The sequence below is a fragment of the Halichoeres trimaculatus genome, unplaced genomic scaffold, assembly GCF_033239565.1.
Source record: "Halichoeres trimaculatus isolate MK-OKI-2021-1 unplaced genomic scaffold, fHalTri1.1 fHalTri1_scaffold_16, whole genome shotgun sequence".
Lineage (NCBI taxonomy): Eukaryota > Metazoa > Chordata > Actinopteri > Labriformes > Labridae > Halichoeres > Halichoeres trimaculatus.
Window position 1 is genome coordinate 32,164,473 of NW_027437194.1, and position 22,365 is coordinate 32,186,837.

The 22,365-nt window shown below is 45.0% G+C and overlaps 1 protein-coding gene across 1 annotated transcript in view; it reads left to right on the top strand.

The window, feature by feature from the left end:
• Positions 1–12,468: 12,468 nt before the first annotated feature.
• LOC141805679 (transmembrane protein 132C-like) overlaps positions 12,469–22,365 on the top strand; it is a 125,602-nt gene continuing 115,705 nt past the window's right edge. The window contains exons 1-2 of the mRNA XM_074690844.1: positions 12,469–13,275; positions 13,738–13,916. Coding sequence (XP_074546945.1) covers positions 13,868–13,916 — 49 coding nt within the window. The 5' untranslated portion in view covers positions 12,469–13,275; positions 13,738–13,867. The remainder of the gene's footprint in view (positions 13,276–13,737; positions 13,917–22,365) is intronic.

Genomic DNA, 22,365 nt, shown 5'->3' on the forward strand with positions numbered 1-22,365 from the left:
AAGCAGTAAATCCAGAAATATCTCTCATTATAACTAAGGTCTCAAAAGTGAGCGCAGCTTCTCTTCACTGAGGATGTGTTTATACGCGCTGAGAGCAAATATCCCAGAGAAGAACCATAAGTACTCTTCACACTGCTTCATAGTCGGTCAGGCGTCCCTCCTCTAAACTTATGATGCTTGCGGAAAGTAATGCACACACTCTTCTGCAGCGCAAAGAGAACATGGCTAATATTGTGAAAGTACTTAGAGGTAAACACAGAGCTGATGGTGACTCCTCCATGCTGCATGCAGCAGCGTCACTGGTACCGACCTTCTCTGCAGTCAGGGCTCTGTGGGTTTTCACTCCACACAGTAATGTTGCATTTAAGTATTCATGTGAACAATGTTTCAAACAGCAGCAACGATCTTTTTCCCTCTGGGTCTACAAAGTGAGTGGTGGTTTCACTGGCTTTGAACTTTGCTCTGAGAGCTGCCGTATTAAACTGAGCAGTCGCCCAGCATTAGCTTCTCTGCAGCCTGTAATAACAGCTGATGACGGCTGCGCCTTGATGGCAGCTCTGTCTCTGACTGCCTGTTGTTGGTTAATGTCACAGGGAGCATTTCAGTGGGAGAGTAAAGACCACAGCAGGCCACACATTATTGTTGCTCTGTGAAGGAGAGGTCTCACTTGGAGCCTCATTTCAGTTAATTACTCCTCCCTGACATCAGCCGGCAAACGCAGCTCCTGCTGCTAGGAGTAATAGTGAAGGGAATCGATGGAGAGGCTGTGTTTTTCTTTGATGACTGAGTAAATGCATGTTTGATCATATCTTGATTATATCTTGCTGATTCTTTGCTGACTGTGAGGCACATAGCAGCACCCCTTCACACAAGACTCCACCCCCCAGGTGCTGATGCTGACTCTTGACAGCGTGAGGAGATCCCTCAGCAGGATCAACACAGGTGAAGGCCCATCTTCAGCACCTCCAAGAGCCAGGCAGTGGTCCCCACCTGCTTCAAAGCCAACCCCATCATCCCAGTCCCAAAGAAGTCACCGCCAAAGCCCTTCGTATAGCAGGGTGTGCCACCCACCCATAGCCTCTTCAGCCTGCTTCCATCAGGTGGAGACCACAGGGTCTGCAGGCCAGGACCAGGACCAGCCGACTTAGGGACAGTTTATCCATCAGGCTGACAGGAAGCTGAACTCTTTGCCTGCTCTACCCCCTCTACCCTTTCTGACCTCTACCCACTCAACCTCTGGACTCTGACCCCCCTCTTTAACCACTTAGCCACTTTACGCAGCGTCGAGGTCACTGCTAGCACACTACTCCACACTGCCATCTACAGAATGCATGGTGTAAAAATGTACCTTCCATGTGCCCTGGTCTTCATACTTTTTTGACTTGTATTGCACTATGCATTCTTTTTTCTTTTCATTTTGCACCAATGTTTTCTCTCTCCTTGGTACTTTTATAATTTACATTTGGTTTATTCTTTAATTGGGATTTCAATCCTCTGTATGTGTTACATGTAATGCAGAACTGACCACAAAACTACCATGAACCTTGAACCTTGAAGCCAGTTGACAGTAGTGTAAATTCTTTAGCCTTCGAGCTGATTGAGACTAATACTAAAAGAAGCAACTGGGTGATTAAAAACAGGGAAAAGGCCAAATGAAGTATTTATCTGCTGGAGCAGCGTCCCACATACATGTCTCCTCATGAATATATAGAGAACAGTTTAGCTGAGGATCTGGCTCAGAGTCTGCCCCGTGGCAGCAGCAGCAGGATGTAATACAGCCGATCAATACCTCAGTGATTCTGCCTGAAGAGAACACATGCTCAGAGTACCAACCAGCTGATACGTCTTTAAAAAAAACCTCACAGAGATGAGCTCCAGCCACCAGAGGAGAGACTTTTTCTGGGTATTAGCTCACCATCTGATGCAAGCGTAATGTGTGTTAAAGACAGTGTGGTAATTACAGCAGCCAAACCAGAGTTTATATCTAAAGTGATATTGAATATTATTTTGAGAAACTGAGCTGTTAGCTCCTTATCTTCAGATTCATACTCTGTAGCTGAGCGGACAGTTTGTCCCTCTGAATGAAGATAGTTCATTACTAACTCCCTGCTCCAGTTGGTGAGGGGCTTGGTGCCAGCTGTCTGAGTGTTGTCCTCTGCTGCTGGATGGGAGAGGCTGTGTCCTCATGTGTGTGTCAACTCTTTCCTAACAGAACGTAGTGATGTTTTGCTCAACGGCACACTGTCAGTGTTTATTTAGCCCTTTCTCATGTCTTCAGACCACTAAGAGCACATTTACATTTTTAAGCCTGGTTTACACCTCCATGTTGACCACACACCATAGTGACCAACCCAGCTGGGAGCACCACATGGTTCAGCATTGCAACACTCCTCCAAAACACAAGGGGGCAGTGTGCCATGAATGCTCGTTACATCTCTCAGACATCACCGATTCTTCTCCAGCTTTTCCTGCATCCACAGCAGCTGTAAGAGTGCTACGTTATACTGAGGCTGATACATTTAGAAGTAAGGAAGGAGAAGAGAAGAGATAAACTGTGCGTCTGACGTAAACTACGTTCTTGGGAATGAACATAATTGGTAAAGATAAGAACTACACAGTGTTTTGTAGATTTTTAACTGTTCTCGACTGAGGCCGAGAAACAAATCAAACCTTTTATTCCACTTGCCCTGACTTTCTGTTTATGTTATTTTTTTTCTGTCTATGCTGTGTTTGGGAGAAGTTTACATGTCAGCTTACGTGTGTTGGTGTGTGTGTCATAAAAGCTGCACAAACTGTATTTATTCACATACTGATGGCAGACGTTGACATGTGGAGCATCATAACAAGTTTATTATGCAGTCAGTTTTACATACTGCAGAGAAATGAGGTGTACAGTCAGTGAATGTGTCCTCCGTGGTGAACACACTGATCTTTTTAAACTGCTGTGACTCTCAGAGAGTGGTGGAGTCATTGATGATGAGGGCAGTCTGGGGTTTCAGTTTGGGGACAGACAGAAACCCAGAGAGACAGATTTAGAGTCAAATGAGGTTTTTATCAGAGAGAGTGGAGTTTTCTTCCTCTCCACATTTTTATTCTAATGGAAGGGAAACACTGTGAGTTTGCTGATGCCCTGATCTCCTCTGGCTGTCTTTTGTCCTCTCATAACTGAAGCTGAGAGTTGTTGTTATTCTCATGGAAGGGGACGAGCTGACTGGAACCTGTTGGTGCTGAGACAATCACATTGACATGCCACTCATTCAAACCCACTTCAGAAACTCAAATGTCCCTTTAAAGTGATACTCCAGGATGGAACAAGTTGGGTCCTATCACAAGGTTTAGGGCAGAAATGACCCCTACAGCAGTGTTTTTGTGCAGCAGAAGCTCAGGGCGCTCGCACCAAACACCCCCTCCCTGCTCCTCTGCCAGACGGGGCAATTTTTTACTTGACCAAAAACACAAATAAACGGACTCCCACCAAAAAAATCTGATATCGGTCTGCATTCATGCTTTATTTAGAGAATTTTCAGCACGTTACTTTCACACAAAAACACCGCTAAATAAGGCTCTAGTTCTCATCGTGTCTCTTCGTCAAAGCAGACTACCTGCGTTTGTTTATATCTGGCACGCCACGCGCCGGCTGATACACTAAGCGGCGAGAGCCTTGTAGCCAGCTGTGGCTCTGCAGCGGAGGTAGCGCCGTTTTACCACACGATGAGGGAGTTACAACGCAAAATGGGACTTCACTTCCTCCAGGTAAGAGTCAAACAACTCCCAAGCATGCAACACGTCTCTCTCTCTCTCTCTCTGTCTCTCTCTCTCTCCAATTAAATTGATGTGGATCGCCCATCTGCGTCCTGTCTGCCTCTCCGCAGTCACAAACAGGATGAGCGCAGACGTTTGTCACAAAATACCCAAAGGGCGTGTAAAAATAATAAAAACCATTATAGAAAGTTGTGCTCTACAAAGCCAGCAGTGTGCCTGGACATATGGTTCACTTCTAATCCCTCTGAGACCGACATGTCAGTCCAAGACCCGAACGAACGGGAGACCCCGAGACCAAGACAAGACCGAGACCAAAGACTGTTGAGGCCGTGACAAGACCGAGACCACGAAACAGTGGTCTCCAAACCAAGACAGGTCTCGAGAACTAGAAGCCTACCTCGGCTACACAGATTGTGTCGATGAATCATTGGTGTCAATGATGGCCACAGACATGACCGTCAGAAAACCACTGTTACACTAGCACTGCAGTTAGAGCTGGCCTCTCCCCTGTCAGAGCATGGATCACCTTAACTATGGCCTTGATACACACACACTGTACGGCATGAGGGGAACACTTTGACAGCTGAGGATTAGGCTGATTAAGTCCAGAAACATCCCAATCATCCCAGAGAAATATCTGATGATTGCTTTAACAGTGCTGATCAAATGATTCCTCCAGTCTCTGGGAGGCCCATGGAGGATCCCAGGCTCGCTACATGAACTGAAACTCAATCATGGCTTCAGCTCCTCATGCATAATCAGACTACTGCTCACCCTGTATAAGACGCCAATGCTGGTGGAGTCCAAGAAGATTTTACCCAGAGTATGGGTCTGTTCCAGGTCCAGAGAGTCATTAGTCCTGCAGCAGTGGGACTTGTGTTAGCCTGGTCTATGCAGCATGCAGATCAATCCAATTCTCCATGTCTCCAAGGTGGAGGCCGTACATAAGAGTCTGCCAGTTTCCAGCTCCACTCCCACCGCTGCTCCAGATCATCAATCGAGGCCGGCTTGAAGAATTCGCTTTCTGCTGGTGTAGCCGGGGACATGGTCTTCACTGCCGAGTCGGCTGGGAGGGATACCCTGAAGAGGAAGGCCCTGGGTTCAACCATCTTTGAACTATGATATCATCCAACAAGCCCTGACTCCTCAAACATACTGGGACATACATGGAAGCCTGGAGGAGGCCTTTATCATGAAAAGCCTACAAAGTGTCCACTCCTGAGCCCGACCTCTGGTCCTTCATGTGCATCGAGGAGACTCCTTTTTTTCACAGCAGCATCTGATCTTTTATTCATATCATATCCCTGTCTGTCACTGGGCGTCTGCCTTTCTCCTCTCATTCATCAGATCATTATGGTGCTGTTTTCTCTGTGTTTTCTGGCTGTGGGAAGGGCATCAAACCATTTCTCTATAAATCTCTGATCAGGGCAGCATCTGGTAAAGGCTGTGTGTGTGTGTGTGTGTGTGTGTGTGTGTGTGTGTGTGTGTGTGTGTGTGTGTGTGTGTGTGTGTGTGTGTGTGTGTGTGTGTGTGTGTGTGTGTGTGTGTGTGTGTGTGTGAGGGGGAGAGAAGACGTGAAGGGGATTTATAACATCAGTAGTGCGTTCATTGATTTGTTTCTCTGCTCTCTCGTGCTCTTTACTTTAGTGAATTGGTTGTCTGCTGCATTATGAAGGAAACACTTGAACTCTGTTTCTTTGTTATCAAACATTAACAGGACAGCTGGGCCTAAAGCTAACCTGATTAATTCAGCAGAAACATACCTAATGAACACTTTCCACCACTCTTCCTCTTAACTTTCATCTTATGAAGAGGGCTACTGACGTAATGGGGCAACATGTGACACTGATGTTTTAGCTCATGACAGCTGGCCATACTTGCTTAACTAATACCTGAAGACACTGAAACCTCCCCTCCTCTCAGCAGATGAATGCCTATTTACTGATATATCTCAGGCTTGTTAGTTGTGAGTTGTGTCATCCAAGGCTGTTGTAAGTAGAGAGCTGCAGAGAAACACACTGACTGTACTCAGGCTCCACGTGTTTGTTCCTGGGAGAGGAGGGAGCTGTCTTCTTTAAACTCAGAACAAACACAGAGAAAAGGTGTCAGATGTTATTCATTTCCTTTACTCGCCTGAGGGCTGCAGGAAGTTACCTTTTTTTTTCATCATGTGCTTTTTTTAACCCATTATCCATTGATGCTTTCAGAACCATCACAATCATCAAGGTCTGGTCCTGATTAAGCATTAACTTCTTAAAAACTAAGCTTTTGTCTGGTGTGCAATTTTCAATTCACCATGCTATTTAGGATAAGAAAGACCTAATATGAATATGAACTGAACTTGGTCTTTGTACAGGAAGTTTGATTATTTGTGTTATGGGTTCTCTATTAGTTGTTGGTAGTGTTACTGAACTTAAACACATGTTTATTTTTTTCACTAAAATTGGTGTAATGTTGTGATTTCACCAGAAGATGATGTGGGCAGTGTCCCTAAATGTGGCTAACAGGTCAAAGTTAAAACACATGATGTATCATGGGTCTGAGAGGCAGATGTAAAGTCTAATGTAATGTCTACATGTGTGTATGCGGACGCTGGGTCTTCAGAGGCTAAAGGAAAACATTCAAAGTCAAAAGGATCAATAAGAAGTTATTATCACACACTGCTTTAATCAAATCAACGCAAGACTGACAGCAACGTAAACAGGAAGTTCAAATATAAGAGGAGAGATTTAGTGCACATCAGTTAGAGAGCAGGTCTGAGTGATAAACACAGACCCTCCAGCTCCTACCTCCATACTGTCACTAATGCCTGCTCTGTATCTGAGAGTCTTTGCTGCTGCTCTCCCTGCCCCAACTTCTCACTAATCCTCATGAAAGAGAGGGAAGTTGTGCTTTCCCCACCTCAGGCTTTGGCATCCCACATGGACACGGGCAGGGAGCTCCTAACACCAAATATAACTCACGGCATGGAAACAAGTCCTTTTGAATAGAGTGGTCCGGACTGGACTGAGAGTTTCTGCAAACCTGACACTTTTTCCTCGAGTTTGCTTCAGATTAGCTGTTTCTTCAAGTGAGGTTTGGTACTGACTGTGGGGATGGAAAACAGATCCATCCCAGACCCCCTGAGAGGTCTGGATGGTTGGAATGGTATGAGGAGACCACTAAAGCCTGGCTCACACTACAGGATTTTAAAAATCGTATAAGATTCTGAAATTGGGCTGTATCTCACACATAAGGAGAATCTTCACAGATCATCCTCTCTTAAATCTTAAGCACGCTCTAACTACAATTTAAAAATACTGACCAGCACACACTACAGGATTTCACCAAGATTATTTGACCAGAGAGAGTGATGGACCACATGTGCTCAGTTGTTTGATCTGAGGTTTTCAGCTCACTGGTGGGACAGGAGGAGAGAGAAGCTGAGCTGTCTGCAGCGGTGCCTTTCATCCATTACTCACACGCAGAGGGACAGAAGTGAAACTGTTGCTGTATCAGCCAATAATGGCATGATCTCACACCCATCACTGATAAAACAACAGTTTGCTACTGTATGAAAATGGCCTGGTTGTGTGTTATTTTTAAAGGCATTATTGAACTGGCTGGAGTGAGCCAGTGGAGCACGCAGTCAGCTGACCTGGAGCCTTTCAGTTGCACTTTGAGCCTGAGTTTGTTGTCTGTTGTGCGGACTCTGGGGCTCTTTCTAATCGTCTGTTGTCATCCTCAGTGAGAATGAATGTTGTAATCATCCAGATGAATATCAAACATGTTTGAAAATTATCGGGGCGGCTCCGATGAGTCTGTGAGACGACCTGGGTTAAATCGGGCTGAGAATCCTGTAGTGTGAGCCAGGCTTTAGCTTTTTGGCTGTAAACCAGTCTCAACTTTGAAACCATCACCATTTCAAAATCCATCAAGGTGGGCTAAACCCCTGTTCATGTTTCAAATACATAGTCATTATCCTTAGTGTTTCACAAGACTGGTCACAACACCAGGCTCACTGACTGTGGTGTGATGGTGATGGGACATACGGAGCTCATACAGAGGATTCTGTCACATAAAAAAGAGCATGGAGGGGAAAACTGAAGACTTTCTTTGCTGTTTGGTAAAGAAAAGATACATCGTACACATTTCACTGCAGAATTGATTTTCAAACTATCATTACAGCAGCTAAAGAATAACACAACCTAGACTCCATAGTCCTGTTGAACAGCAGCCTAGACACTTTAAGTCTCTATTCTGTCCTTTGAGTTTCTCTTGGAGTTGCAGTCAGTGCTGATCTCTGCAGCAGCTGAGCTCTCCACTCTGTTTACCCACTGCTCACTCTGTCTGTCTGCAGATAGGGTACGCTTGTTTTTGGTGCTTATCCTCTGAAAACAGCAGCCTGCGCCAGCCAAAAACCACATCCAAAGAGTAAACCAAATGAGGAAATGTCTGAGAAACTAGAGCCGTCTGTGAGCAGGTGGGTTGATGACACGTAGGGCTGAGAAGAAGGGCCATGGTGAGAGATGGTCCTGAGTTTAATGAACCTGTTTTTCAGAACAAGCTGTTTTTTTTTGCAAATATACATGAAACCAAACTCGAGGAGCGTTTCAAAGGATGCATGACTAAAAAAAACACCAAATACCAGAAGAGCTTTAGTCATTCACAAAGAACTTGATGGGAATCACTCCAGTGGGGACCGTGGCTTTCTGATGTTAAGGAGGTCCTTCATGAGAGACAGATTTATTGTTATTTATTATTATCTGCAGAGTCTGATCATTCTATGAACCATTTCCAGCAACAAAAAAGAGAGGAACCTGTCCCAGAATGCACCAGGACACGCTCAGGGCCAACAAGTAAGAGGCCACATGGACCATGATCAGCTGGAGAAAAAAACATGCTAAAATTTCACAGCCAGTATTTACACATGGGTGGGTCCAGTCCCAACCATGGACTGTATAATCAGTGGATGTAATCTCCCCAACGTCAGAAACAGATTTTTGAAGCGATTCAGCCACTGTGGCCATATTGGAAGTGACTGGGGCTACGAGTACAGCTATAGGGCGCCGTTCAGTCACTTGCCTGAGCTGTGCCTCTGATAGGGCAAGCTCACCATCTAGATATCCTCTAAACTGCCAAGTTAGAAAAAAATTCACCCCCTGTACTGACTGTGAAATTAGTGATTCAGACAGGAGAAGTTTTTTGAACCAGGCCGTAAATAGGTATAAGTATAAAAGGTAATGCCTTTTTTAGGCTTGGTGTGTATGTGACTTCCTGTTCTTCCAGAGCCAGCCTCAAGAGGACACTGGAGAAACAGCAGAGTGTAGCACTTCAGTGTTGTCTTATATTCTCAGACCAGAGATTGTCACTTGGTCCCAGCCCTCCTGCATGTCCAAACCCCCTGTGAGCTGTTTTGACAAACAGTTGCTCACAGAGGACGTCAGTTATTTGCAGATTATTTAAGTCTTCAAGGTGTTTTGGAACATGATCAAGTTTCAGACAGAGACACTACAACCCTCGTACAATGCTCCTTCACAGTTACTGAAGACAGGCGCAACATTCTGTATTTCACACACGCGGTGAGCGTCCTTGTCAGGGGAACTTAAACTGACTGCAGTGAAGTTAAACTCTTAGATGAGCAGTACTGTAAGGAGCCAGAGACGTTGGTAAAGGTCAGAAACAGTCGAGCAGCGTTTATCCTGTTTTTCAGACATTATCTTTGAGGTGGGGCGCACACAGCACTGTTTTACACACAGATAGTGGAAAAAAACAGAACCGTGTTTTGGGTCTCCCAGCTTGAGAGTAACTGAAATGCTAAGAACCAGAATGTGGTTTCACCAGCAGTAAAATTTTAAACCCATACTTTGTACCAACCCCATGAGTCAGCTCTGCAAAGCCTACCTCGAGTGCTGTCATTGGAGAGAGAAATTCAGACCCCACTTCTCAGCTGATGGCATGTAATTGGTGTTTAGTGCTGTTGTGGAGAAGCCCCAGCTGCAGGATGGCTCCTCTGGCTGTCATTCAACATGTCGTTGGTCTGGATTTCCCGTTCTGGCTCTGGCACTCTCTGAATGTCAGAGCAGCATGGTGCAGAGGAAGTGGAGGAAGCAGAGGCACAAAGCTTTATGCTCTGCTTTACTGTTCACCTGAGTTTTCTGAAGCCTTACTCATGGATGCCCCAGCTTCTGTTACACCAACTTTACCTCTTACCTACATATTCTCTTCTCTGAGGACGCGGTCACACTGGCCAATCGTGCCGTGCCTAAGCACGCTTCAGCCGTAAAGCACGTTTGGAAAGGCCAGTGTGACCGCAACTGTGCCGTGCTCAAGCACGATTCCCTTCTGTGCTTCGGCACGCTTCGAAGGGGTGGGCTTCGGCACGGTTTACTTCATGCATGAGCACAAGCACGCGGACAGCGCGTGCGATCCATTACATATAATCACCGCGAGCGCATCTCTCGACGATCATTTTAAACAAAGCGGGGGTGTCAGAGGGCTGTGTTGGGCGAAAACGACTTAATATAAGTCCAAAAGTCTCTAAAGTTGTAGCAGTGCTCTCTGTGTCTCATTGTGCTGACTCTGTTTAGATCGCACTTCATGTAAACAAATGCTTCACGATGACGTAGGCGGGCTGTGGGCGTGTGTAATACCTGCTAAAGTCTGGTTCATGTAGGGGTAGTGTGACCGCCGGCCGTACTCTCCAGCTGGGGAGCAGCGCTGCAGGGGGGCAATCGTGCTCAAGCACGGCACGTTTTGGATTGCCAGTGTGACCGCGTCCTGAGTGTCTAACGTTTAGAGCCATGTTCATTCATTCATTCCTTTTTATTTGTTCCATTCAGGAAAGTGCACAATGATACAGTATTAATTAACACATCATTAACACATCACTAACACATCCTGAACATAATCCTGAAACTTTAAGATGGCTTCACCACCATCAACCCCACATTCACTCCTCCTACATTCTGATTCAGTTCCAGCAAACAGCACATGCTGTCATCTGTTCTGTAGTTAGTTTGTTCACTAATTCAGAACAACCCCTCTTACACCACACATATTCAAGTGAGAAATCAAAACGTTACACTCTATTGTGTCAAGGGCCTTCTGTAAATCAAGGAGTACCCCTACTGTATGTTTTTTTTTTTAACCTTTGCTGTTTTGAGTTATTCTATTTTATTTCATTTCATCTCATGACTCTACTCTTTGAGTTTGTAACCTTTTTGCTGCTGTGTGCTGTTCTTGAGGGTTCTTCTGCTATGGCTATAAACTCCACCTATTCTGTACACCTTGATAGTTCCAGGTTGGACCCTCTTTGTCTTCAGATCTGTCTTAACCCTTGGTGTCATAGATCATCCAGCTGCTGAAACCTTCCTCAGAGGGTTTCCTCCATATTATCCTGACAGCTTCACTCAGCTGCTGCAGATCTGTGGATGAACATCCATGATGAGGATCTCTGTTCACCCTCATCTCAAAGGAGCTCTGCTGGACTGAGATCTGGAACTCATGGTCATGTTGAAAAAAGCAGTTTGAGATGATCTGAGCTTTGTGACATGAAGTGTTCTCCTGCTGGAAGTAGCCATCAGAAGATGGGTACACTGTGCTCACAAAGGGAGGGGCAGGGTCAGCAACAATACAGGTAGGCTGTGGACTTCAAACCATCCTCATATGGTATTAAGGGGTCTGAAGTGAGCCAAGAAAATCTCCCGCACACCATTACACCAGCAGCAGCAGCAGCAGCAGCAGCAGCAGCAGCAGCAGCAGCAGCAGCAGCAGTGGCAGCAAACCCTAGAGATGGTTGTGGGTTAAAATCCCAGTTGGTGAGCAGTTTGTCAGATATCATTCCATCTCCAGTCTGTTAAATCCCTTTTTCTTCATTCTGATACATCAATGATCTCCTGATCCCGTATGAACCACCAAGACCACTTAGGTCTTCTGGATCAGGTCTGCTTTCAGTCCCTAGAGTCAGAACTAAACATGGAGAGGCAGCATTCAGCTTCTATGCTCCAAATATCTGGAACAAGCTGCCAGAAAATATCAGGTCTGCTGAAACTCTGAGATCATTTAAATACAGGTAGAAGACCCACCTTTTTACAGCTGCCTTTTATTAGAGCATTTTAACAAATCATTTTAATATCTTGTCTTTAATTTTGCACTGCAAATTTTATCTTAAAATCTGTTTTAAAATCTGTTTTAAAATCTATTTTAATATTCTGTTTGTTTGTTTTTTGTTGTTGTTTTGTTTTATTTATTAATCTCATTTTAATTGAATTTTAATTGTTTTCTATAATTTGTTGTTGTTGTGCCTGTAAAGCACTTTGAATTGCCTTGCTGAAATGTGCTATAGAAATAAACTCGCCTTGCCTTTGCCTTCTGATGCTCACTTTGATCCTCAGCAGGACGTCTTCATTATGTCTACAGGACTTGGTGCACCAAGTTGCTTACATGTAACTGGCTGCTGAAATGACATGTTAATGAACAGGTGAACCTACCAAAGTGTCAGGTAAGTGTATGAGCTCATCAACACCTTTGCAGTGCAGCTGACTCACTGAGGCTTGATGCTCTGAAAGCTCTGCTCAGCTCAGAGCGGTGAGCCTGGTCCCTGCAGCACCTCTTCCCGTCTGACTCATGCCTGATGAGGACAGCTTCCAGTCAGGGGTGGACTGAAGGGGGCACTGTTAGCTCTCATTACCGACCCGATACAACAGGTTGAGCTCTTCCTCTCTGGCACTAATAATCCGTCTCATGGGCGCGGTGGAGTAAAGATTTATGTATTTGATTGTCCTCCTGTTCTTTAAATCCCGATGAAAGCCAGCCTCGGCTCTGTTTGGTCTAAAGGAGGGTCTGGAGCGGGGCTGGGGGTCTTAACTTTGTGGAGGATTTCTGGTGATTCTTACTGATGGGTCGTTTCCAACTTAAGACGTTCTTCCATTTGCCCACTACGAGCTCCGAGTCCTGTCCAATCTGTCGTCCACCTTGTAGATGCCCTGCGCTCTGAGACTGAAGAAAGAATGCGCAAGCCCCATGTGAGAGAGGTCGGGAATTAAATGGCACAACAGTTGCTGACGTGACGCCCGCAAACGCTCTAATTTGCCAATCCAGCCCTCCGTACGCGGCGCGCTCCCCCTCCGTGCGCACCAGCTCTCTCCAGTCCGCAGACACGGGGTGCAGTGCGAGGATAGCTCCTGCTCTGCCAGCTCCAGCTCCGCCAGCTCATGCTCTGCCAGCTCCTGCTCTGCCAGCTCAGATCACGCACGCGTCTTTTTCAGTCGCGGGAAAGTTGTAAGGTTGGTACTGAATGTCGCTCAGCATCCAGCGGATCTGGAGCGGTGGGGATTCACCTCTTTCTGAAACCCTAACCAGGAGGACGAGAGCCGCGTTTGACGTGAGGTTTCCTTTAAAAAACGAAATGCCAGAGGACTTCTTCCCCCTGTCTTTGGTGAGAATTTACCAGCCCGATGAGTGAATGACACGGGTGTTTTAATGTCACACAGTGGAGGAGACCTCGGAGGATCCAGCGCTGAAGGAGGAATGGTGAGAAAAGCACCGCATCACTTTCACACAAGTCTTTCTCCTTTTCTTTCTCTGCTGTTTCTGCAGCTTCGGCTTGACTCGAGGTGGTGATCGGATTCACTTAATGTCTCGAAAAGAAAAAAAATAAACACCCGTACTTACAATTAGCTACGCGCATGTGTCAAATGAATGAATGTTCCGTTTTTCTGTGGGGTGTGATCGGGACAGACCACCCGGAGGCACCTGTTCGGCCTCATTCATTCTCATTAAAGTAAAAATGAACGGTGAAGAATCAGCTCTTCCACTGGGGGTGATTATTGAAGTTAATTGATTACAGACTTCCTTTAAAATCCACCATTTGAGGAAGAAAAACCGCGAAAATTCACATTTTTTCCACTCTTTTCAGTCTCAGGATCCGGTTCTGTCCCTGCTCTCGGTCTGAGGGCTGCTGTACTAACCGTGTCTTCGTGTTGGTGCCAACAGGCAGTGTCGCACGGAATAAACCTGCTCTGCTTCAAATGGAGGACCGCTTGGAGACCATAGACTGCAGGCAAAGTTGTGCGGTGTTCTGTTGAAGGAGGTGTCCGAAATAAACACGGGTCCAGCGCAAGCCATGGGGCCAATTCAGCGCGTGAGGCTCGCAGCGCTGCTCCTCTGCACAGGTAACACACACACACACACACACACACACACACACACACACACACACACACACACACACACACACACACACACACACACACACACAGCTCAGCAGGAATCAGTGGGAGGCTGAGGTAAAACCATCAGAGTCTCCATCAGCCTCCATGGTGTGTTGGGCATTTAATACAGAGCTAATGATTTCCATTCAGCCAAGAGGACATGTATGATTAATGAGACACGTGAAAGGCTGTCAGCCACTGTGGCAGGATACAAAATGACCTGTAATATTACCATAAATGAACTGACAGCTGCCTTGAGAGCGTGGGGGTTGGAGCTGTCTGAGTGTGCAGCTCTGCAGAGCACCGGGCTGCAGACACAGCCCGTGACACAGGAGTGTGTCTTCACTTTTCATGTGAGCTGTTTGCAGAGAGGAACCCACAGAAAAGGGGACAGTGTGTTTCTGAGTGTGTGCACTGCTTTAAGCACAGGAAACCTTCATGTTTTGATGTTTTGGGCTCGTTTTCCTCATGAAATGTTGAAGCAACTACTCATGTTGTCATCCTTCAACCTGACCTGTCAGTCATCTGGCAACAAACCCCTTAAACACACATGAATGTGAACTTAAAAAGGAACTAGTTGTTGCACCCTCCTTTTGGAAAAGGTCATATTAATCAAGGAAAATCTCCTGACATTCAAGAGGACAGCAGCTGTATCAGATCAGCCTCCATGAGTTACAGAGGCAGTCTGAGCTCCTGTCACCTCAGAGCAAACCGTCAGCTCGGGGGTGTGGTTTCAGGGCCCTGTGTGCAGAGTCGCTCAGAAAACCATGCTCACGTGAAGAAAGAAGAGATGCTTCATCAGGAGCCCAGGTGAAAAGTTTCATCTGCAGCCTGACAGCTTCCCCGCGTGGAGGAGACAAACAGAAACGCAGCTCAGAGATGGACAGAGAACCCTGAGAGCAGCAAACTGTTTCTGCCCCTCAGTTTGGATCTGAACACAGTGAGCTTTGCATGTGTGTCTGTGAGGACAGCGTTTCCTCCAGTGTCTCAGCTGCGGCTTCATATTGGAGCACACCTGAGGAACTTGTCACATATCTGTTGGTGAAGGTGAAAAGTATGTTCATCTGAAGCTGACAGAAGGTTATAGTTGATAGAAGAAAGATTCTCTTGAGATTTTTTAAATTTATTTTCTATCAACTTCAAGTTTAGAGTTGATAATCTAATCTGATGGTTTATCTCTCTTAGTCTAGACTTCAGGTCTAAGAGCAGGTGATTACGGCAGTAAGAGAAAATTCTGTGTGATATCTAAAACTTCTGAAATCAGAATATGAAGAAGTAAATCATGGTTCTTTTCATGAGATGAAAGCCGCTCCTGGAGCTGAGGATCAGTCCACACCTCACTGGTTCTGGCTCCTCCTGATCCCTGAAAGTGGAGGTTAACAACATAAATTAATAATGAATTCACTAGCAAGGATCACGCCACAACAATGTGAAGATGAAGATTTAATGAAAAGTAGATAAAGAATGTTTGAGGGACAGAACAAGGAGGATTTGTCTCGAGGCTGGTCCGGCGGGTCTGGTGGATACTGGGCAGAGGGAAACTCAGTGTGGGGGTTCCGTTTCAGCATCTCTTTGCCCGAGCTGATGTTGGACCCCTGGATTGTTCCTAGAAAGAAAGGTGTAGGAGATGACGTTATAGAGAATAGGAGGAGTTGTGATGAAGAAAGGGGGAAAAGGGGTGGGTGGGTTGAGAGATCTGAAACTGACAAGGCCAGATGTGTTCGCTAGGTATATGTAGACTTGTCAGGTGATTAGAGGCGTGGTTGAGGCGTGACCCTGCTCCCGAACCTAAGTTAACATGTTAGCTTCATTAAAAAGGTAAATAAACAAATACATTAATTAATGCATAGTAAACAAACAAAAAAAATGTAAAAAACTTAAAAACAGTAAATGAATGAATAAAACCGATTTCACCCTGTCAGTGGTCCTCCAGGTGTATGTAGCGTCTCAGAGCATAGAATCACTCTCCAGCCATCCCCCTGCCTCGCTGCTGCCCCTGCAGTGCACATGTGGACTGCATCTTGGGTATGCGCTGTGTCTGTATTTCTGAGGACATGCACCAACGCTCCAATCTCAAGCAGCAAATGCATCACATCCATCATGTGCATGGGCAGGCAAAAGGAAGAAGTCTTGAGAGACTGCATTAGCCCTCTCAGAGCTGAATGTTCCAGCTCAGCTGCCACTGTTAGTGTTGAACAGTCCACTGACTGGAAAGTTAAAACAGATTATCTCATGCTAATGTTAGGGAAGAGGAAGAGGGAGAGCCCAGGGTGACCCTGCAGAGGCATTAAGGCTGTGAAATCTAAACTGCTGTCTGGATCCAGGAGAACAAAGTCTCAGGGGGTGTTACTCTTTGGCTGTGTGTGTGTGTGTATTTGTGTGTGTTGTGGGTGTGGGGGGGATTAAGGGCGTAAGGAGCTGGCAGAGCTGGGGGCTTCTGGGTACTGATTATGCTCTAAGAAGACGCTGCCTTCAGAACGAGCTGATGCTGGAGAAAACTTGTGGAGAAATTCTTCCCACCCCTTCCTCTCTTTTTAAAAATCTCTTTCTTGTTTCCTCCTTAAATGGTTGGAAAGGCATTTGGTTGAACAGTAAAGTTCATTAGCATAAACCAAACAGCAGGGCTCTCATTATCGAAAGCCACGACCCAGGAGCTTAAATATAGTCTCTCTTTAAACACTGCTGAACAAAGTGTAGCTGTCCAGAGGCAAAGGCAAACTGTATCACACCGACAACATGCTGTCTTCACAGCTACAGCCCACAGACAACCTCACCCAGAGAAGAACTTCAAATCCAGTCAGAAATGAGCTGACTCTGAATCACATGGTATGTTCAGAGCCCAGAGAGGAGGCCTGGTTTACTCTGCTCTGCTTGTCTTTGATAACAGAGCAACAGAAGGGTGCTGTTCAGGAGTCACGTCACAATACATATTATATGACACCAGGACACCAGACAGAAAGTGAAAGGTCATGTAAGAAACCATGTCTATTAAAGGGTAAAGGTGACCCCCTTATCCTGGCTACATAGACTTTCTTAATCTTCCAGATTCATTTGTCTCTTTGCAGTTTTATCTTTGTACATTTCAACCAATTAAGGTCCAGTGAGCAGCTTGACATGGCACAAACAGAGGTGGTGAGCTGGTTTAAATTAGGGTCAGGTCACCCAGAACTGTAAAATAATGAAGAGGGTTCTACAAAAAGGCTCTTTGACAACTCAAAGTTGCTGTTCTGTAGTGACGGAGACTGATCAAACCTTGAAAGACGGTGATATGGTTCCTCCAGGTGTCCTAGGTATTCCTTATCCCTTCAAACATCTCTCTGTGTACACTAGAGCATGTGAAGCTGAACACAGCGTGGGACCAGACCCCCATGGTGAGCATTATTGAACAGTATTGTTCTGCAGAAATTTGTGGAACGATCTGACAATGAGCGGAAAAAAAAAATCATGCCAAAAGAGAGACAGAACATCAGACCATTTCCAGACTTTAAACACTCCTCACTCATGGTTACAATAATCATGTGTTTTTACAGTAACCCGTCCTTTGATCTGCACTGTTAACCCTGAAGTTGTTCATTAACAAACCTTCTCAGTAGAGTTTCAGTAAAAATTATGTGTGGGCCGTTTACAACTTTTAATTCAATCAAGATGAAACTGAAGTTTTTGGCAAGAACCGCTCTGTTTTAAAATGAAAGAAAGTGATTTTACTCAAAGGATTTGAGTCATGATGAACTAAATGACAGGTTTCAGTGGGTTCAGCTTCAATGCTAAAAGTATTGACTTCAACTACACTGCACTGCAAAAACAAACTGTTGGTCCAACTTTGTAAAACTGTTTCAATTAGTAACACACTGTTTTTTTTTCTTTTTCAAATAAGTGTTTCATGCTGGACTAACATCGATGGTTTAAGTCTGATGTGCTTAGTAATATGATTTATTTCAAATCATCATCTTGTATAAATCCAACTCAAAATAAGCTAAGCTAAATTTCCAGACTTTTCAATTAAATATTCTCTGTAGGCAAACTTCAAAAAAACTGCTCCCTTACATTTTTAGACAATGGTTTTATGCCATTTTTGCTGTGGCAGCGTTTAGTAACCGTGTGTGAGGAGGGAACACAGTGGATATGAGACCCTGCTGAACATGAGGGCTCAAGCTGCGTGTGCTCAATGCTTCGAGCTGCTTGTCTGTGCTCCATGGCACAGGTTGGCTGTATGTGCTCTGCCCATCATGGACTGGCTGCCTGTGTACGGCATGGCACAGATTGTCTGTGTTTTGCATGGCATGGACTTGGGAGATAAAATAACACTATGAATACCACAAAGTTACTTCTTAGGTGTAAGGGAATAACACAACTTAGTGTCATAAGTACACTGAATGGGTGATGTATTAACACTGTAAATGCTAGAAATTAACACCCCCCAGTGTAACAGAACAACACAGCTTAGTGTGATAACATAACACTGTGGGTGTTACAGTTTAAACACTTTGAGAGAGTTAAAATATGAACACTTTTCAAAGGGTAAGTTTAACTCTAAGTTGGTGAGAATTATATAAACTCAGGCGAAGTGTTAAATTCAACACTTTGGGGTGTTAAATTGACACTCAAGATTTTGCAGTGTACATGAAAAAAGACATCAAGACAGTAAGAGAGAACATTCCTCAGTGGGTTTTCGTTTAAGAACTATTTTGTGTTCATTTAAAATAGGAAATGTTTGATTTACATGAGGATTTAAGTTGCAATAATTGTTTTTTGTTTGACTCTTAAAGGTGTTGCGTGCTCTTAAGGTTTGAATGACCACTCAGTAGTAACAAAAGATAAAACTGGATCAACTATTTAAAGGGAGAAGATACCATCCATAGCCCCCCCACCCCCACCCCCCTCAGCTGCCACCAAGTACTTTGCACCTGTAAAATAATAAATAGATAAATACAAATAAACTGAGATGTCATTAAACTGATGGTTGACTGAAACAACTCTTAGCTAAGAGATGCATAAGAAACAAATAGCAAACATATGGCATATATGGCAATAACAGCTGGACATCGCTGCCACATGCAGATTATTATTAGGATTAGGATTAGGATTCAAACTTCTGCACACAAACCCCATACTGTTCAGATCCTCTTATGAGGGACCAAGAGAGTGGCTCACATAAATCTGTATTAACAAACATTAATTTATTTAGATTAGATGCTGTAATAATCTGGGCATGTGGGTTATCAGTCACATTAATCCTGTTAGCTGTGTTTGAAACGCTGCACCTGGCTGAGGATGAGCACTCATCGTTTCTGCTTCTTCTGAGGAATCACTGCAGGTGTTTAATGACCTCAGAAGTACCTTCAGCCCACCTGTTGCTACTTAGACTTTAACTCAACCATCATCTTGGACTCACTCGTTGGGTCACCTCAGTTGCCAACGGTATGGTTAGCCTGCCGATGGAAGTGTGCTCATTGGTCCTGGCAGGATCATTTCAGCTTATCTCTTACTTTTCTGGGCCTGTTCCCAACAAGTGTGTGTTTGTGATGTTTGTCTGTGGTTCCTCCTCATGGTTTCTTCACACATCCCACATGTTGCACTGCTCTGAGAGCACCCTGACAGGAAGGGCTCTAATTTTGTGGCGCAGTGCAGGGGGCGCAAGTCTGGCGCAACCCACGCACTGGTAATTTTGTGCTGCCAATTTGACAATTTGGTAGACCGTCTGCGCAGAGATGGATGTGACTGCACGCCAGGGGGAGTTGACGGTGCACCAGGGGGAGGTGTCAGCAGATTCATGTTGGCGCAGTGACAATTTCGTGCCAAAAAAGTGCGCTGAAAGCTCGCCAGCTCCAACCTGGTCTATCCTCGGCACAAAGCGGAGCGCACCCTGCAGCTGTAATTTGGTGACAGGCGCACATGTGCGCACATGTCAACAAAGCCTCAGAGGCAGGTTTCCAGAGTGTCAGGCACATTTTAATGCAATAAACAATCACAGCAATCGATATTTAATGTAACTGTCTGAACCAGCATATACATTTATATCTAAATTAACTGTCCCGTCACATCTGATGTCAGATTAAAGCCGTTTGTCATAATGGAAAGTTAACCTGACGGCAGCTGGAAGTTTGATGCACTTCTTACAATTAAACAATAAACAGCCTTAACATCTGATACTGAGTATATATCTGGTTCTCTCATTTCATTTAATTCAAAGAAAAGAGGGAGAGAAAAGATGAAGAGAAAAAGAAACAAAATAAATGTTTGTCACTCAGGATTTACCCGTGATTTCCCATATTTCTCTGTTTTAGTCTTTTAATTTTTAACCTGATCTAAAAAGATGGAGTACATTATTGTAAGGAGGATGAGGCGCCTCTCTTGGCACTGCAGGAAACTTGCAAAGTGCGCCGGTCACACCCTGTCTGCACGGCGAAGGCTGGCGCAGGGTGCCTGCGCCTAGCCTACGAAATTAGAGCCCGAAGTGTTCACTGTACACTGATGGCATCAGAAAGTATCACTGAACACAAAAGTGAATGACTCACAATCCAATCCAAGCCAGAAACCTTGTCCCAAGGCAGAATGCTGGAGTCAACAATCTAGTCCAGAGTCCTGCACTGCAGTACAACCAAAGTGAACATAAACAGAGTCCAGTTTGAAGATCTAGCCAAAGCAGACTGTGGAGCGTCGTGCCCTCATTGACCTGATGGCGAGATGTCAGGGGCGATTATTCCTGTTTCATCTTGTTGTCAAAGATGTTTCAGGAAAAAGCATCTGGCAGGTTTGAGGCACAGACCCACTCATAGTCAAATCCAAGATCTAAGACAGGTGTAGGTTTGAAATGTTGTGACAGGTGTGATGGTTTCATTCAGAGTGTGATCATGTGTCCCCAGTGTGAGATGATGAATGACCAGGAGACCACTAGAAGCCAGCGAAGAGATATCACTTGGCTCTGCTGTCCCTCCACTCTGCTCTCCCTGTAAATGTCTGAAGCACCGGGTAAACACTGGGCTCGTGGAGGATGGCTCAGAAACATCCACACTGATAGAGTCCAACACACAGAATCACAGATACACACGTAGAGCAGCCACTACTGCTTCACTGACACATTGTGGCTGTGAACACACACACACACACACACACACACACACACACACACACACACACACACACACACACACACACACACACACACGAACAACTTCACAGCTGTCTGACTGGGAATGGATCTCTCTCAGCAGGAGGGTTGGAAACAATTAGCATAACTAACAGAATGCTCAGCTCACGTCCAGTAAATCAGAGAGACAGAAAACAACAGGAAATCAGAGCAGGAAGAGAATGGTGACAGAATCCACCCGTCACTTACTGTTTGAGCCAGGGACAAAGAGACCAGGGCACGTCAGGTGTTCCTACTTTAACCTGCTATGAAGTATCCTCATGCTGCTCTCCTTCACAGAACAGCAGAGTCAGAGTTTCTCTGTAACTGTTTGGTCTCTCCTTTCTTTCTGATGACTCTGCTTCCCCCTTTGTCTTCCATTTTCTGGTCGTGAGTGCTGCTGGAGATGGAGTCCATAAAGTCCATGGCTGAGGCGATAGGACAGTTTCCTGACTTGTGGTTATCTTCTGAGGTCAGAGGTCAAGGTCAGGGAAGATAGTGCTCCTGTGTTGTTTTTTGACTGGTTGCAGTGCGAACAGCCTCAACGGGCGATTCAGAGAAGTCGTTCCATGGTTTTCTGTCCAGAGAAACTCAGATGCACAGTGGAAAGGTCAGGACTTTTCACAACCAAAAATTGATTTCCTTACCAGTTTCCAGCCACATTGTCCCCAGAGAGGTAAACCCTGCTGAGAGCACAAACTGAAATGATCTCATTGGCAGTAGGGCTGCCCCCTGTCTAGCTGCTACACTTAAATGCAATCAGCCGAGTGAAGGTCATTGAACTACAGGGAAAAATACAACCAAACAGACTTTCCTCAGAATGTTTGCTTCAGTTTGAGGTCTACCTTCAGATGAGTTACCCTCAATGAAGCTCGGGAACTGAAGGCATCAAAAGCAGCTTCACATTTTGGTGTGGGATTAGGACTAGGGTTAGAGTACAGTTTCCAGTCTGTGATGGTTGGAGACATTTCAGTAGTGATGGTGAGATGAAGCCTCATGAGGCATCGAACCACTTGAGCCAAATCGTTTGAGAAAGGGTTCATCTCCTGAAGCTTCATTTGCTCACGAAACCACCAGCTGGTCAGGCACATAATCACAGGCAGTTATAGCTTAACCACATAATGTGTGATTCATTGAACTTCTGTGCCTGTTTTTACTCTTGGGAACGACTGTTAATTACAACAATGAAAATAAAAAAATGTTCAACCAAATAATTCCTCCACATAAATTTTATTTTTTTGATTTTAAATCTACACATTTAAAATCATGTATTATGTGTGTATG